Source organism: Syzygium oleosum, unplaced genomic scaffold (genome assembly GCF_021117445.2).
Source record: "Syzygium oleosum isolate NSW1041296 unplaced genomic scaffold, Sole_v2.1 Sole_v2.56, whole genome shotgun sequence".
Lineage (NCBI taxonomy): Eukaryota > Viridiplantae > Streptophyta > Magnoliopsida > Myrtales > Myrtaceae > Syzygium > Syzygium oleosum.
Window position 1 is genome coordinate 502,218 of NW_026607540.1, and position 16,380 is coordinate 518,597.

A 16,380-nucleotide genomic window follows, 5' to 3' on the forward strand; every position below is an offset into this window, starting at 1 on the left:
ACATGGGCTTCTACCAAGTTTTTGCAACCACAAAGAGCCAATTCCTCAAGGTTTGGAGTACAAGAAAGGTCGGGCATACGAACCAGTGATTCACAGTTACTGAAATTAATGTACTTCAATTGTTGGAAGTCCTGCAAAAACAGAAAAACAAACATTTCATTAAAAGTTACTATAAATTGATTTTCTGAGAATTACACATTGTATTGAGAAATTAGTAAACAATTATAAACTTTACTAATAGTAGTAATTACAATTCTATACCTATATACTGTAAGAGATTGAAATTTAGAGATGATAAATAAAAAAGCTAATGGATATTGCTCGGATGCAGGCCACATGGTAAAACTATGCCACATGTCATGCCATGTGGTAATAAAAAGGTAAAGTGAAGTGCCATATGGAAATCATGTGAATGTGGGCCACGTGACAAAATTAAGCCACGTGTTATGCCATGTGCCAATTAGAGAAGCAAAGCTAATGTCATGTGGCTAGCACCGGAGTGAACATTTGTCTTTTAATTCTGATATAGACTATATATAATAGCTTAATGTCAACACTATATTCTGTCACAATGAAAGTTTTGAAAAAATAAATAAAATTTCAAATTTCTTTGAAGTCATGCAAAGAACATGAAACCAACTTTGAAAAAAATCATGAAGAAAAAGAATTCACATATACAATTCAATATCTAGCTTTGACTTTTGATTAAGAAACTAGTGGTATGCCACCACTAGATCCCATTATTTGTCAACGCATTACAACATTATTGGCAAAGCTTCTAATAGATATTTTATTATGTTTGCTTAGAATTGCTGCTCCTTGTTTTACAGCACTGTGCATTCAAACCTATGACAGAGCTGATTCTATCGATGCAGGACAAATCCTCTTGTTCAGGTACGTATATCAGGTAAGGCTCCATTATTTGATAACTACTTGGCGTCTTAAAAATTACTTTTAGTAAGAGATGTTGTGACTAGGATATCTAATTTACCACATCCAAATTAAGCGCTTGACCACTCATCCAGGTCCTGCTTGAGTGTTTTCACTTTTATACACAATATCAACGGATTCGTTCTTTATTTTTTTTTGTTTCCTTTATATGTGCTCATTATACAAATTTTCTGTAAAACAAAAAAGGTAACGTGTAAACAACCGTCACAGTTAGAATGAGGTTACACAACTTACACTAGCACATTTTCATTCTTCACTAGGTAGATTTGATTTGATTTTAAAATATAACTATGTCGATTGTTAGAGACATTGGATTTAAAAAGAATTAGAACTTCATCTATGTTATTATATTAAGTAAAGAAAGGACATCCTACACTTTTAAGGGATTTCAATTTTTTTTAATTCTTTCCTTCAATTATACTCAATTACTTATTTTACAAACTCATGAACGGATACATGAAATTGGTTAGTCTATTTTATCTCACATACTTTATAATTATGTCTTGAGTTTGAGCCTGCATATTATACTCAACCTAATTAAAGGATGTGGGCCTTCTTATTGGATGAGGCGTAAAAGAAAAGTCCGAATTGGACTTTGACATGGTGTTGCATTCTTCGGATGATAATCTTGGATTATAATTTGTTTTTCTTTGTTGGATATATGAATCCAACGTTCGGTCAACCGACGAGGGTTTCTTCATATCTATCTAAGGTATGAGACCAAGAGTTGAACATAGTGATATATGTAATGTAGTTTTACATCCAAACTGATTTGTTTCTTTGTGAGCAGTGTGGGGTTAGGTGTATCTGGGAAATACTCAAGTGTGAGAGCGATTGTAACTTTGAAATTCTCTGATTAATTAGCAGATTTTTTGGTGCTGGCTATCTCCATGGAATAGGTACCAATACCAAGATCGAATCACATAAATATCTCATGTTTTTTTTCTAGTAATTTTGTGTTGATTTAATCGTAAGATCTGTTAGTTTTTGAATTATTTTACCACAATTGGTATCAGAGCTACCACTAAAAATTTATGTATTTGATTTGGGATTTTTGCTTGTCTGATTGTTGTCTAGAAATTCTGTTGATGCAATTATGTGTAAGGCGAAAGTAGAAATTTTGAAAAGTTTAATAGGAGGAACAACTTTGGGTTGTAGAGCATTACTATACATGCACTATTAACAATCCAAAATTTGGGCAAGGCATTGGGTGGCAAGGCTAAGTTGCCAGAAATGACGAAAGATGCTGATAAAGATGAGTAAATTGAGAGAGCAAGAAGTATAATACTATTGAATTTGTCAGATGAGGTATTAATAATGGTGGTCGAAGGGAAGGATGCTCCAGCATTGTGGGCAAAATTTTAGGTATTATGTGTAAAGAAGGGTTTGAATATCACTTATACACGTTGAAGAGGATGTTTCAAGTTTGTTATACTAAAAATACTTCCATCATATCCCATTTAGATGTGTTTAACAAACTCATGATGGACTTGAAAAACATTGAGACTCTAAATGATGAAAAATAAGGCATGATATTATTGGCTTCTCTACCAGAGTCATGACAATACTTTACTAATTCACCATTACAAGGGAATACTGCAATTACCTTAGAAGAGGTACAATCTGCCTTGTTCTCTAAGGAGTGGTAGAGAAAATTGCAAGATGAGTATCTAACACAAGAGGTGGCATGAGGACTTGTGATTCAAGGTAGAGATCAATATCAGAGTCCAAGAGCAGAGGTAAAAATAGATTGAAGTCTCACCATAAAAAGTCTAAGGGCTGTGTGATGTTCTTTGAATGTCACGAGGAGGGGCATATGAGGAGAGATTGCTTAAAGCTAAGAAACAGATATTGTAGGCAAAATACCATAAGTAGTGCAATGTGTCAATCGTTGCCGAGGAAAGCATCAATGATGCAAAGGCTGTCTTGAGTGTGACTGTCGACTTGTCAAGAGATGCATAGTGCTAGAATTGGGGCTGTTCTTATCAAATGATTCTTCATTGGAACTAGTTTACTACTTACCAGATTGCACATGGTGATAGAGTTCTGATGGGAAATAACTTAGCTTAAAAGATTGTCTGGATAAGGACAGTTCGGATTTGAATGCACGATGGAGTATTGCACATATTGACAGACATTAGGCATGTATCGGAGCTCAAGAATAACCGTATTTCTCTTGAAACACTCGATAACATCAAGTGTAAGTACATCACTAAAGGAGGAGTGCTAAAGATCTGTCGAGATGCCATGATAGTGATGAGTGGGAAGAATGTGAATTCTCTGTATCATCTACTAGGAGAGACCATAATTAGAGCTCTTGCAGTTTCATTAGGTGAGTCAAACTCAAACTTGACTAAGTTATGGCATATGCCATTGGGGCACAAGAATGAGACAAGTATGGAAGAAGAAAAGCAGAAGTGCCAAAACTTGTGTACGGCGCTTACTTTAGTACCAAAAGTTTTCGATGGCTCACTTAAGTGCCAAATCGGAGGAAAAACGATTACTTAAGTGCCAACGACGAAAAATTCCGGCCAAATTAATATGTGGCATTTATAATTAAAATTTAAATTCGAGTTGGGATTTTTTTAAAAAAATCAGTCTACGTGGCGTTTCCATGTGTATATTTTGATTTTTTAATTTTTTTTTAATTTTTTCCCTTCTTTTCTTTTTTTCTTTTCCGGCCATCTTCTTCTTCTCCAGCCATCTTCTTTTTCTTTCTTTTCTCGTCGGCCGCCTAGCCTCGCCCAGACGAGGCCGCCGTTGCCCACCACAGGCGAGGCCCAGCCAACCGTCGCCTGGGCGAAGGCAGATGAGCCCCGGCAAGGGTTGGCCTCACCTAGGCACGGGCGAGCCCCGGCGAGGGCTCCCCTCGCCAGATTCGGTGAGGCCAGCCCTTGCCTGGGCCATGGCGGCCTCACCGGGCGTCGCCCGGGGGAAGACGATGCCCGGCGAGGGCTCCCCTCGCCAGATCCGGCGAGGCCGTCGTGGCCCGGGCGAGGGCTGGCCTCGTCGGATCTGGCGAGGCGAGCCCTCGCTGGGTCTTGCCCGCCCTCGCCTATGGCGGGCAATGGCGGCCTTGTTCGAGCAAGGCCAGGCGGCCAGCCACCAGCAACCGACCGGTAGATTAGAAAAGGAAAAAAAGAAAAGAAAGAAAAGGAAAAAAGAAAGAAAGAAATGGTAAAAAATTATTTAAAATAAAAAAAGTTAACTGTATATGCTACTCAACCTCTAGCGAGCCACGTCAACTTCAGAAATTAATAAAAAAATGGCACGTTGGATTTCCGACCAAATTGACCGAAGTTGGCACTTAAGTGATCGTTTTTAAAAAATTTTGGCACTGAAGTGATTCAAAAGAAACTTTTTACACTAAAGTGAGGGCCGTACACAAGTTTTGACACTTGTAGTATCCTTCTTCCAGACAAGTATGATCATACTGAGTGATACCGAGTTGCTCAAGGGTCAGAAAATAGGGAAGTTGGACTTGTATGAGCTATGCATTTTTAGCCAAGTTAAATTCACTATAGCCATGCATTCGACCAAGTAACCGATCGGTTACATTCATCTAGAAGTCTAGGGCCCATCTCTGATTTCTTCGAAAGGGGTGCCCAATATATGTTGATATTCATCAATGATTATTTGAAAAATGTATGGATATACTTCCTAAAGCACAAATATGAGGTGCTCGATTAGGTCAAGAAGTTTAAGGCACTTGTTGAGAAGGATTCAGTAAGCAAATTAGGTGCCTTAGGATCAATAATGACATGGAGTTCTCTAGTAAAGATTTTATCAATTTTACATGGGAGAAGGGGTTGTGGGACACAGCATAGTGTCCTGGACACCACAGCAAAATGGTATCATAGAATGAAATAATAGAACTTTGATTAAGTGAGCAGGGTGCATTTTTTCGCATGCAAGACTGGGCAAGAAATTTTAGGCCAAAGTAGTGAACATAGGCTATTGCTTGGTTATTCAATCTGCATCATCTGTTTTCGAGTGGAAAACTCATGAGGAAGTATGGCCATGGAATCCTATTGACTACTATGGACTAAGAGTATTCGGATGTCTTGCATATACTCATGTAAATGATGTTAAGCTTGAGTAAGGGCAAAGAAGTGCATATTTCTGGGTTATGCACATAGGGTGAAAGGTTACCAGCTATGGTGTAATGGTCCCGAGTCACCTGGTTTTCTAGTTGGCAAAGATGTGACATTAGACACGACTACTATACTTCAATAGTCGAGTGCTGAGACACTACTGATCGAACAAATGAATCATGGCGTTAATTGTGAAATGGATCTTTAGGTGGAGAGTCCAGACAACTCAAAGGCAATAGAGATTGAGACTACAGTTCCTAAAGTTGATGATACCGAACAACTAGTAAAGTCGCGACACAATATAGCCACAGGCAGACAGAGAAGGGAAATCATAGATATTGCTTTTGAGGTGGAGACAAATGCACATTTATTTTATTTTGAGGCGATGGCTAGTGGTAAGTCATCGTAGTGGCTAGCGCCGATGAGTGAAGATATGAAGTCACTCCATTGGAATCAAACATGGGATTTGGTCAAAGTATCCAAAAGCTAGAAGATAGTTAGATGCAAATATGTCTAAAAACAAAAGGGGCTAGGGCATTCCTAGTGTTGGGTAGGGAGCTATATGGTGAGACTTGTTGTGAAAGAATATATGTAGTGGAAGGACATTTACCACAATAAGGTGTTCTCTCAAATGGTAAGGCATACTTCTATTCAGGTATTACTTGCCTTAGTTGCTACACAAGATCTCGAGTTGGAGCAGTTAGATGTGAAAACAGTCTTGCTTCACAGTGCATGGGAGGAGTGGATTTACGTGAGGCAACTAGAGAGATATGCTATTTCGGCAAGGACAATCATGTTTGCTTATTAAAGAAAGTTTTGCATGGGCTAAAACAACCTCCTAAGTAATTGTATAAATGTTTTAATGTTTCCATGACTAGTTGGACTATTCAATAAGTCAATTGGATACTTGTGCTAACTTTAGGAAATTGGAGGATGGGTATTTGATTTATTTGTTATTATATGTTGATAACATATTGATAGTAGCTAAGGATATGTCTGATATTCATATGCTGAAGTGCTAGTTGAGTACTGAGTTTGAGATAAAAGATTTTAGGTACTACAAAGAAGATATTGGGTATGAAGTTATTGTGTGATAGGGCTACAGTAGTTTTGTGTCTATATCAAATGAAATATATTGAGAAGATTGTGGCATGCAATCAGCGAAATTTGTGAGTATACCTTTAACCAAGCACTTTAAACTCCTTGCAGACTAAGAAGGGGGAACAAATGTTCCATGTTCCTTATTCTAGTGAAGTAGGTAGTATTATGTATGCCATGGTAAGCACGAAGCTTGACATTTCATAAGTTGTGAGCATTGTTAGTTGTTACATAAAGCGTCCTGGTAAGAAACAATCAGAAGATATGAAATGGATCCTCATATACTTGAAGGGGACAATATATATTGGTATAATGTGTTGAAGGGACAGCAATGGTAGAGAGACTGCACGTTATGCCGGTGACTTGGATAAGTGCAGGTCCTTAGCTGGAGATGTGTTTAGACCAACAGGTGGTGCAGTGAGTTGGAAGGCATCCTTATAGAACCACATTGCCTTGTCTTTGATTGAGGCAAAGCACATGGCACTGACTTTTATAGCGAATGAGAGAATATGACTAAGGTTTATGCTATCGGACTTTGGCTTGGAGCAGCAAAACATTGCTATACATTGTGATAACCAAGGTGCAAAATATCTAGCTTATAATCTAATTTATTACAAGCGAATGAAGTATATTGACATCAAGTATCATTTGATTCGAGATGTGTGGCGAAGGGTAAGGTTACTATGAAGAAGATCGCAACAACGAAGAATCCAGTAGACATGATGGCAAAGCTTGAGCTCAATTAGCCTTTGTAGAGAATAAGCACCCATTGGGGCATTGGGAGAGCTACTATGATGGATGAGCAGTATGACTTGGCTACAAACGTCGAGACAAGGTAGAGAGTAATTAAATTATGTCTCAAGTTTGAGTATGTATACTGAAGCCGACTCAATTAGAGGATGTAGATCGATTCAGATTGGACGAGGCGTAAAAAGAAAGTCCTGGATGGACTTTGATTTGGTGTTTCCTTCTTCAGATGATAATCTTGGATTATAAATTTTTTTTTGGATATATGAATCCAAGGTCAATTGATAGTGGTTTCTATTGGTAAAACATCCTTATGGTATTTTGAAGATTCCAAAACTATCCTTGGTCTACTATCTTTATGATAAGTGAAAATATTAATCTTAATGACGTATGCTTTCAGAAAAATTGTGATAATAGCACTGATCTTTGTGAGTTCCGTGAAGACTGATTACAAGAATGAGATCATGACAGGAGGAGAACAAGTCAAATCTAACGAGATGTTCATGAGGACTTTGAGATACCAATGTCGATCTGTCATCAATGTAAAGTCTTTGGAAGATGACATACTTAGGAGGATCATTGGATAATTGATTGCAAGTAGTTCCATACAGTTTGACCATGGGCAACACCGACAGACTAGTGATAAGGGTGCATGCTATGATATGGTGATAAGAAGCAATGTATTGTGCTCTCAAGTCTTGAAAGGTGCTGCTCAACGAGTGCATTTGTGAATGATTGTTATATGGGTAGCATATAGCTGTTAACAGGTTTAGAATTCGCAAGCGGAGAACAAGAGATAAGTTAGAGCACCATTGACTATTTCAGTCACACAGTGAGAGGTACAATTAATGTAACAACACTTGCAGACTCCATTTTAATCTTGCTATCATCCAGAGGAAAGGATTGTATGGGCGATCCAGACCTCAGCGATAGCTCTAACTCTTATGATTTTACATTTTAGATATTATTTGTAAGATTTCAATAACATATAGGTACACAATATAAAAAAATTCACAAGTAAGATTGTGTTAGACAATTATTAAAAAAATTAGAATTTAAAAATCCCAAATCAATTCGCAAATTTGCTCCAAATTATTTTCGTTTCACAAAAATCCTAAAGTGGTACCACTATTACATAGTTACCCCAAATTAATTTTCCTCTAACAAAAGCGATCCCAAATTGGTACTTCTGATCCAAATCAACCCTCCATTAGTAGACGAAAATTGATTTGGGATAAAACTATGCCGTGCGTCATGCATGTGGCAATCACAAAATTCAAATGAAGTGTCACGTGGCGAGCATGCAAATATGGGCCACATGACAAAACTATGCCTCGCGTCATGCCATGTGACAATCATAAAAGCATGGTGGAGTGCCACGTGGCGAAGACGGATGTTGGCCACATGACAAAACTATTCCTCGTGTCATCTCATGTGGCAATCACCAAAGTAAAGTGAAGAAGACACCGCTAGTTCTGGCTTTAACTATCACAATATAATTGGGTAAAAAATAATAGATCTTACTTTTTTTTAAGTCATGCAAAGACAATGAAGCCAACTTTGAAAAACATTCAGAAGAAAATAAAAATTTCACATATCCAATTCGAAATCTGGCTCTGACTTTCTATCAAGAAACTAGTGGTATGTTCCCACTGGATCACTTATATTCATTTAGTTGTGCACACATTACTGGCAAAGTTCCTAATAAATACTCTATTATGTCCACTTAGAAGTGCTACTCCTTAAGAAATGATTTAAGCAATTAACAATGCCTTGTTTTACAGAAAGGTGCATTCAAACCTTTGATTGAGCTAATCTTATTGATGCTGGACAAATCCCCGCTGTTTAGGTATGTGCATTGAGTAAGGTTCTATCGCTTGATGACTACGTGGCCTACCCCTCAACCATCTACTCCTTGAGTGTTTTTACTTATATATACATGTTAATTGTCCATTCGTCATATTTTTGTTTCTCCTTTGCTCAATCACTGTACAATTTTCCTATAAAATAAAAAAGTTTACAACTGACAACAAATTGCAATTTGAATATCTTCACTAGTAGATTTGATCTAATTTTGAAATATATCTATGTCGAAAGTTAGAGATATTAGGTTTAGAAAGTATGTAGACTTTATCTATACTATTATATAAGGTAAAGATGATCTCCTACTTTAAAAGATTTCAATCTTTTTTTTTTTATATTCCTTCCATCAATTATGCTCAATTACTTATTTTATAGATATTATATCACGGGCAGATACATGAAATTGATTATTTATTTTTTATCTCTCACATATTTCAGTATTAAAATTTGAATTTTTAAATGATGCAATGACCTTCATAAATAAATTTCAAATCTTGAAATATCTTTCTCTTTCCACGTATATGTAGAAATTTTTTTTGTATTGTGTATTTTATAAAAATGTTTCCATTGAGTATTTCTAATAAAGTTGTTCGCTTAATTTTTCAAATGCCAATTTTGCTGCACATAAAAATATTTCTAACCCAAGAAGTTAGGATCCTTTTGAAAGAAAATAGAGAAGTGGTTTCTGAAACATAGGAACACCACTTCCTTTAGTGTACAAGTGTATATAATACGCATATGCACATACAAATGAAGTGGATAATAAAAAGGTCTATCTAGATAAATGCGCACCTTAAATTGTTTTACCACTCTTGTGATATTGCCTTCACTCATATAAAGTCCCACTAATTTCTTTGGACTAGACGAAAATTTTGGAATCTGGCGAGCACATCCAGGCCATTCAAACCATCTAAGCTCATTAGGAAGACATATAGGACCTTGAAAAGAATAATGCAAGTTGTGCAAAATGAGCAATCTCAGCCTTCCCATTTTTGTAAAAGCATCAGGATTGATACACATCTCTGTTGGTTCTGGTAGCTCCAACACTATGGCTTTGACAACACAATCTCCCTGTATATTCAAGACTATTTAGGTTATTCATATTAGTAAATAGAGTAAAAGATAAGGAGCAGAATTTTGATGGTATTTGCAATCTTACCTCATTGCTTGATAGAACATCAAAAACATCACCATACCGCCACAGTCTACTGCGTTTCCCGGGATTATCTCGACATTCCTGGTTCACTATTTCCATGCCCATGAATTGAATCAAGTCATGCATTTCTATTGTGGAATCATTTCTTATCAAGGACCTCTCGATGAGAATTTTTAATCCTATTGTTGCCTCAAGATCGCAACTATCGAGAACTTTCTTTACATACTCACTACTCTTCCCCTTAAAAAAGCAGGCAATGTCCAGAAAAATCTCTTTCTCATTTTCCTCTAGTCCATCATAACTTATTTTAAGCACATCATTGATTTCATTGTTAGGAACTCTAGAAAGCTTCTTTAGTGTACTTTCCCATTCATGTTCTCTTCTACCACATAAGAAGGAACCTAGCACCTCAAGTGCTAACGGAAGGCCATTAGCATGATGCAAAACACTCTTCACTAGATCTGTGCTGATTTTCAATATTTGGTGTGTCAGAAAAGCATGCTGACTAAGCAGCTCATGAGCTTCACTGTCATCCAATGCTTGAACTTTATACACATGATCTTGGTTTATGCCATGACAAGTTAGCAAATGTTTATCTCTTGTAGTAATGATGATCCTACTCCCATTACCAAACCACTTGTCACTTGCTAAAGTATTCAATTGGCGCAAGTCATCTACATCATCAAGGATGAGGAGAACTTTTTTGCGACCAAGTCTGCGTTGTATTAGATGAATACCTCCATTGACATTGGACACTTCTAATCTTTGTTGAGGTAATAGTACATCATTTAGTAATATTTCTTGCAAAGTAACTAAACCCCCGCTACCTTTTGAAGTTTCTCGAACATTTGCCAGAAAACATGAACCCTCAAATTGTTTGAACATAGCATTGTAAAGAGCTTTTGCTAAACTTGTCTTCCCTATACCTCCCTGTCCCCATAATCCCACCATGAGAACACCATCATCAGACTCGAGATTTAACATCGATTTCAGCTTAACAACTCGGGAATCTATCCCAACCGGATGCTTAGCAACATGCAAAGGTGTTCGGGCTAGGTAAGTGGAGATCTTCTCCACAATTTCTTGTATAAGCTCTGACTCATCTCTGACAAAAACGGAAAAGGAAGTCGTGGCATCATTTTAGGGATTTGAATAAGCAAATAACGAGCAATCACTAGCTAACAACGACAGAGCAGTGTCTAATAAAAAAAAATGACAGAGCAGTGCGTCATATTTTTAGATTATCAAAGCTCCACGCCAATCAAAATATGTTCAAGGTTTTAAATTTTATTTATGCACGTGATTATGTTCTTTTTTTTTATATACTTGATGATTTACTTATTTTTCTTTTTGACTGTTATATGTGATTTATTTATGCACTTAATTAAAAAGCGCTATTTAGGACTTTGAACGGTGATTATGATTTCGACGACAAAACTATTAAATACCCTGAAGCACGATGTTATTGCCTTACATGGCCTATAAACACTAATTATCCAACGAAATGGGGTAAGTGCAATAACACTATTTAACATTTTGTCTATTGGTCGATAGGGTTTTAATATTTTATTCTGTTCAAATGAGTAAGTAGATTTTTCAGCCGATAAAGTCCCAGTGTCAATTTTCTATTATTGGAAAAGCCACGTGTCTATTCTACGGATAGCCATATGTGATTTTTCAAACTCAAAGTGCCACTTGTAACGAGTTTGGGACTTGGTTGACAAAAATAAAAAATCTACAGAACTCAATTTACCAAAATGAAACGTGAAGACCTCAATAGCCCACTGATAAAATGTCTAGAACTTCTATTACACTTTGAAGAGGGCAGCAAGGATCCAAAAGAAAGAGCTACGGACCTTACCCGAATGAAACAGGGCTTAGGAAAGGCTAAAGGCAGAATTCTATTATTGGATGCCCAAAGAGAGGTTTCTTTTCATGCTGGCGAATTTTAATAAATATTGGCATGTGTCAAAAAACTGTTGGGAAAGAAAAAAGATTGGCGATTGTTTCTTTCACATTACTTATTAATAACTTACCAACAGCTTTATGAAATCACCAACAACTTTTTATACATTGCACATTACCCATTTGTACTAACTTACCAAATTTGATTAGCATAACTTGCGAAGTCGAATTTACTAACTTTATTTGAAATTACTAAAAGAAATTAAAGTGATTTACCATCTTTGATAATACTAAATAATCATCTATAAGTTTTGAATTGCCAACTCTTGATTCAGCTACTTATCAATGTTTACTTGTTCTTTTAATTTGCCAATTTTTCTATTGGGTTAACAACTCTAAATTAAGTTACTTACGAACTCATTTTTGAAATTGTCAATCTTAATTAGAGTGATTTACCAATTTTTCTTCAATTTAGTTATCAACTAGTTTTAAGTTAACAAGTCTTGTTTGAGTTACTTGCAATTTTATTTTTCTTTTAATTATCAATTTTTCTCAAATTTTATTTATCTTTCTTAACTACACTTAGACTCATCAACTCTTTTATGAAATTACTAACTTAAACTTAAGCAACTTAAGAATTTTCAGGAATCATAAGATGAAGCATGTATACATATACTTACAAGCATGTGTGCGTCCATTTATTTATTTATCTTTAAAAATTTTAAAACAATATGTATACTTGCTTGTAAAGATTACTTTTCTTACAGAAAATATGGACTTCACTCTACTTACCCATCATTCAAATGCCACCCGGACAAGTTACCAGCATCGGAAAGAGCTTTCTTCCATCTCTTCACTTTCTCCGAATCATTCCCGAACTTGGACTCGTGCTTAGCCAGAGCTCTCCGATAACTCTCTCTGCCCCCTCTCACTTCTCTTGGGTCCACTTTATAAAACACTGGTAGAACGGTGAGGTTCTTTTGCTCGTTGCACTCCATAATCTTGGACACCTCTTCTAAGCACCACGTTGAGGAAGCATAGTTCTCAGAGAAAACGACGATTGCGATGCATGATTCTTCAATGGCCTTCATGAGCATCGATATTTGGTCTCCCTTTTTCAATTCCTCGCTATCCCGGAAAGTGTATATTCCAATCCGGTGTAAAGCTTGGTAGAGATGACCGACGAAGTTGTTACGCAGATCCGTGCCTCTGAAACTCAAGAAGACGTCGTAAATTTTTTCGGATTTTGATGAAGCCGCCATTGGACGATGGAGTTTAACAATCAGCAATGACTATCCGCTGAAAATCTGAAACTGTGTTTTCAGGTAGTGCATTCACCGCTTGATCTTCTTTGATCTATTCTTATACTAAAGGACAGAGATGCAAGACTTTTTTTTGGGTAGGGTAAGCAAAGAATAATATTAGAACTTTGGAAAATTGCGACCGCGTGACACAAGCTTCTTCGTGGCCGACAAAAGTAGGGACTAGTGACAGATCACAAACCGACAAACAACTTTCGTGGTCTTCCTCGAAATTTCATCCGAGAAGAACCAGTCAAGCGATAAATAATTGAACTTGCATTTTCCCGATGAGCCCTCGCACCTGTTGTTGTCGGTGACTTTGAAGTCTTCTAAAAAAGCCAAACTGTTGAACACGCTATAAGATTCTCTTCAAAGACAGCGAGGGAACTATAAAGTTCCAATATTTTACTCTAACGACTTATGGAGAATTTTCTTCGATAAAAATAGAATACAGTAGATAATTCTTTCGGTTTCTTAACATTTTTTTTCTTTGAATTGAATTTATGCAATCCTTAATTATAGGATGCATTCTATTCTTAACTCGTACGGATTCACTTTGATTCAAAGTTTGCAATCAAATCTTAAGGCGGCTTTCTTGTCATGTTAGAAAATAGAAAACTCAATAATAGCATAAATATCTCTGGGAATTTGAAATATCTTACTTATCTAAGAAAGATCTCAAAAAATATGAAATGATATAGTTGGACGGCTAAATATATGTGTTGTCAATTGTGATGTTTTCTTGCTAGAAAGAAATGGTGATAATATTGGGTTCTACTCACTACCTTTGTAACATTCTCGACTTGATTGACTTTGTTTTATCGGTTGATATGGACTTTCCAATAGACAACCCCAAGTCTTAATATTCAAAATCTCTCTCATTTGCCATTATTACATATACATTGTATCCTTGTTGATCCTCCACCACATATCAAGCCCCAAATTTCCATTGCTCACAGGCTGGGAGGGACATGATTTTTCCTCTCAATTCCACACTAGTGTACCTCGTGTCATTGGTCTTTCTTGTTGTGCTACTAGGGACATGTAATGCCTAGAATGAACGACCCTATTCTGCTTCTCTTGCGGCGAAGTTCACAAGATAAGCTATCCCTTTCAATTGAAGAGTGATCCGAAAGGCTATGGTGATTCAATGAGCTAACATGTGAGAAAAATCCTAAATACATCGTCAAATCCGTCTATAGAAATAATAACACTTTCAATTCTGGCGATGTCATTGTGTTTGACGTGGGATTGCAGAAGGGTAACTACTCGTTCCTCCTTAGTTATTCATCGACGAACTCTAACTTCAGTTATTAGGGTTATCATGTTTTTGGTAAATCCGTGATCTTTGTGATGTGCTATTTACATGTTGTTTTCTCCTTTATATATCGCAGAACATACTCCTCGGACATATCGTCTAAAATAATCTAAAAAGAGTGGGTATTAATGGGTTGTGATAGATGAAAATGCATTGGTTATCAAGGAATCTTGCATTTTCACCCATGATGACATGGGCATGTTTTGATCGTATGCTTTCGGCATACAAACAACTCTATAAGCAAGTATAGTTATTCTAGCCACGTGCATATACAACTATGGATATGATTTTGCTCTTAAGCGGAGTACAGGAGAGGGTATTTTATGCAACTACTATGCACATAAACTATTACAAATCTATACATTTTAACTTCCGCTAAGGATTTTTTCATATTTGCTCAACAAGACACTTAGTCGTTCCTAGCTAGGTTGACGATAGTGTCATACAATATATCATTGTAATATGAGATACTTTTCTTATATTGATTATTTATTTCATGAGATGATTTGACTGTGTAACAAATTGAATTATGTGTAAAGTTTGTGACTTAATTTAGCAAATATGGAGTACGTATACGATGGAACAGAAAAAATTCAAAGAAGGTGCAGACGAAGAAGCAAGGAGGAAAAACGAAGAAGAAAATTGTGTATCAGAAGAAAGTGATGGGGAAGAGAGACACCCCTCTCCCCCAAAAAGTTAAGATCTCTATTATTAGAAATTAATCTCATCTTTAGTTTCATGCTCAAACTTATTTTTTTTTAAATCTATCAAAATCCAAATAATTTGCTTAAGGTAAATTGCAAAATGTTGTATTCAATGGACAAAGAAGTAATTTTCATCTAAGAAATTGTGATTTTTAATTAACTCTATATATATGCCTCGTACGCAAAATATAGGTTGTTTAGGTATGTCTTTTTTTAAAAAAATAAATATGAATGAACCCAACCTTAATTAATTGAATATTCTAACGGAAAAGTTCTAGCTAAAAGATAAATTTTTAAATTCAAAATAATTATAACTAAGAGTCATCAAGAAAAAAGTGTTCCCTTGTCCCAGTACTTATTTAGGTTCTTATAAGAAAATCAAGAACAAAATTTAGAATTGAACTTGTATTTTCTTAAACTTATCAATGACTAATATACACTCTAATTATGTAATTACTATGCATATAAACCGTTGCAAATTTATACATTTTAACTTTACATAAGGATTTTTTTTCAAATTTGTGCGACAAAATATGTACTCGTTACCTTACCAAAAAAAAATATGTACTCGTTCGGAGCTAAATCAATGATGATATTGTGAAACATATATTAGTTATAGACGATACTTTTCTTGTAGCGATTTATCCCATGAAATGATTCGAACATGTATATAATGGATTATGTATGAAGTTTGTAACTTAACTTAACAAACATGAGGTACATATCGAGTGATAAAGCGCCGACGATTGTTCAGAAAAAGTCTTCAAGGATGACGGAGAAGAAGAAGAAGTTTCGAGGCAAGCTGGTTTTAATTTTTGATATTGTTCCTCAAAACCAGATATCAATTTTCCTATGACCGGGACTCGTGGGGCGGAGAAAGATGGGAGGAGTAAAAAAACGAAGAAGAAAACAAGAAGGGAAGATGGCGTATCCGAAGGAAGTGATGGGGAAAGAGGGAGACAGTGGAAGAAACTTTTGAAATTTCAATGGGTGTAAATTTCGTTGATGGTGGTGTATATGGAGGTCATTAAGTTTGGGTCCACCTCCTTTAATTTCTTGACTTCCATGCATTTGTTCCCTTGACTGACTTGGGCTTCTCTATAGTACAAGGCGACTCCAAAGTCTCTCCATCAAACAAGGATCGTCCCACCTTTTTCCGTCTTTTTATATTGTGCCTCTCCTCCACACGCACCAAGCAATTCTGTACCAATTTCTCCTTGACCAAAGACGAACAGAGACATGA

The 16,380-nt window shown here is 36.2% G+C and overlaps 1 protein-coding gene across 2 annotated transcripts; it reads right to left on the reverse strand.

The window, feature by feature from the left end:
• Positions 1–9,374: 9,374 nt before the first annotated feature.
• LOC115665704 (TMV resistance protein N-like) lies at positions 9,375–13,162 on the reverse strand. Of its 2 annotated transcripts, none has more exons than XM_030587551.2 (3): positions 12,607–13,162; positions 9,913–11,014; positions 9,375–9,824 (listed from the first exon to the last, which is right to left on the reverse strand). In XM_030587551.2, the coding sequence occupies exons 1-3, from the start codon at positions 13,074–13,076 to the stop codon at positions 9,390–9,392; spliced, it is 2,007 nt and encodes a 668-aa protein (XP_030443411.2). In that variant the 5' UTR covers positions 13,077–13,162; the 3' UTR covers positions 9,375–9,389. The 2 variants fall into 2 exon arrangements, with proteins under 2 accessions (XP_030443411.2, XP_056163574.1); XM_056307599.1 differs by having other exon boundaries at positions 9,815–9,838; positions 12,607–13,159.
• Between the last annotated feature and the right edge of the window lie 3,218 nt (positions 13,163–16,380).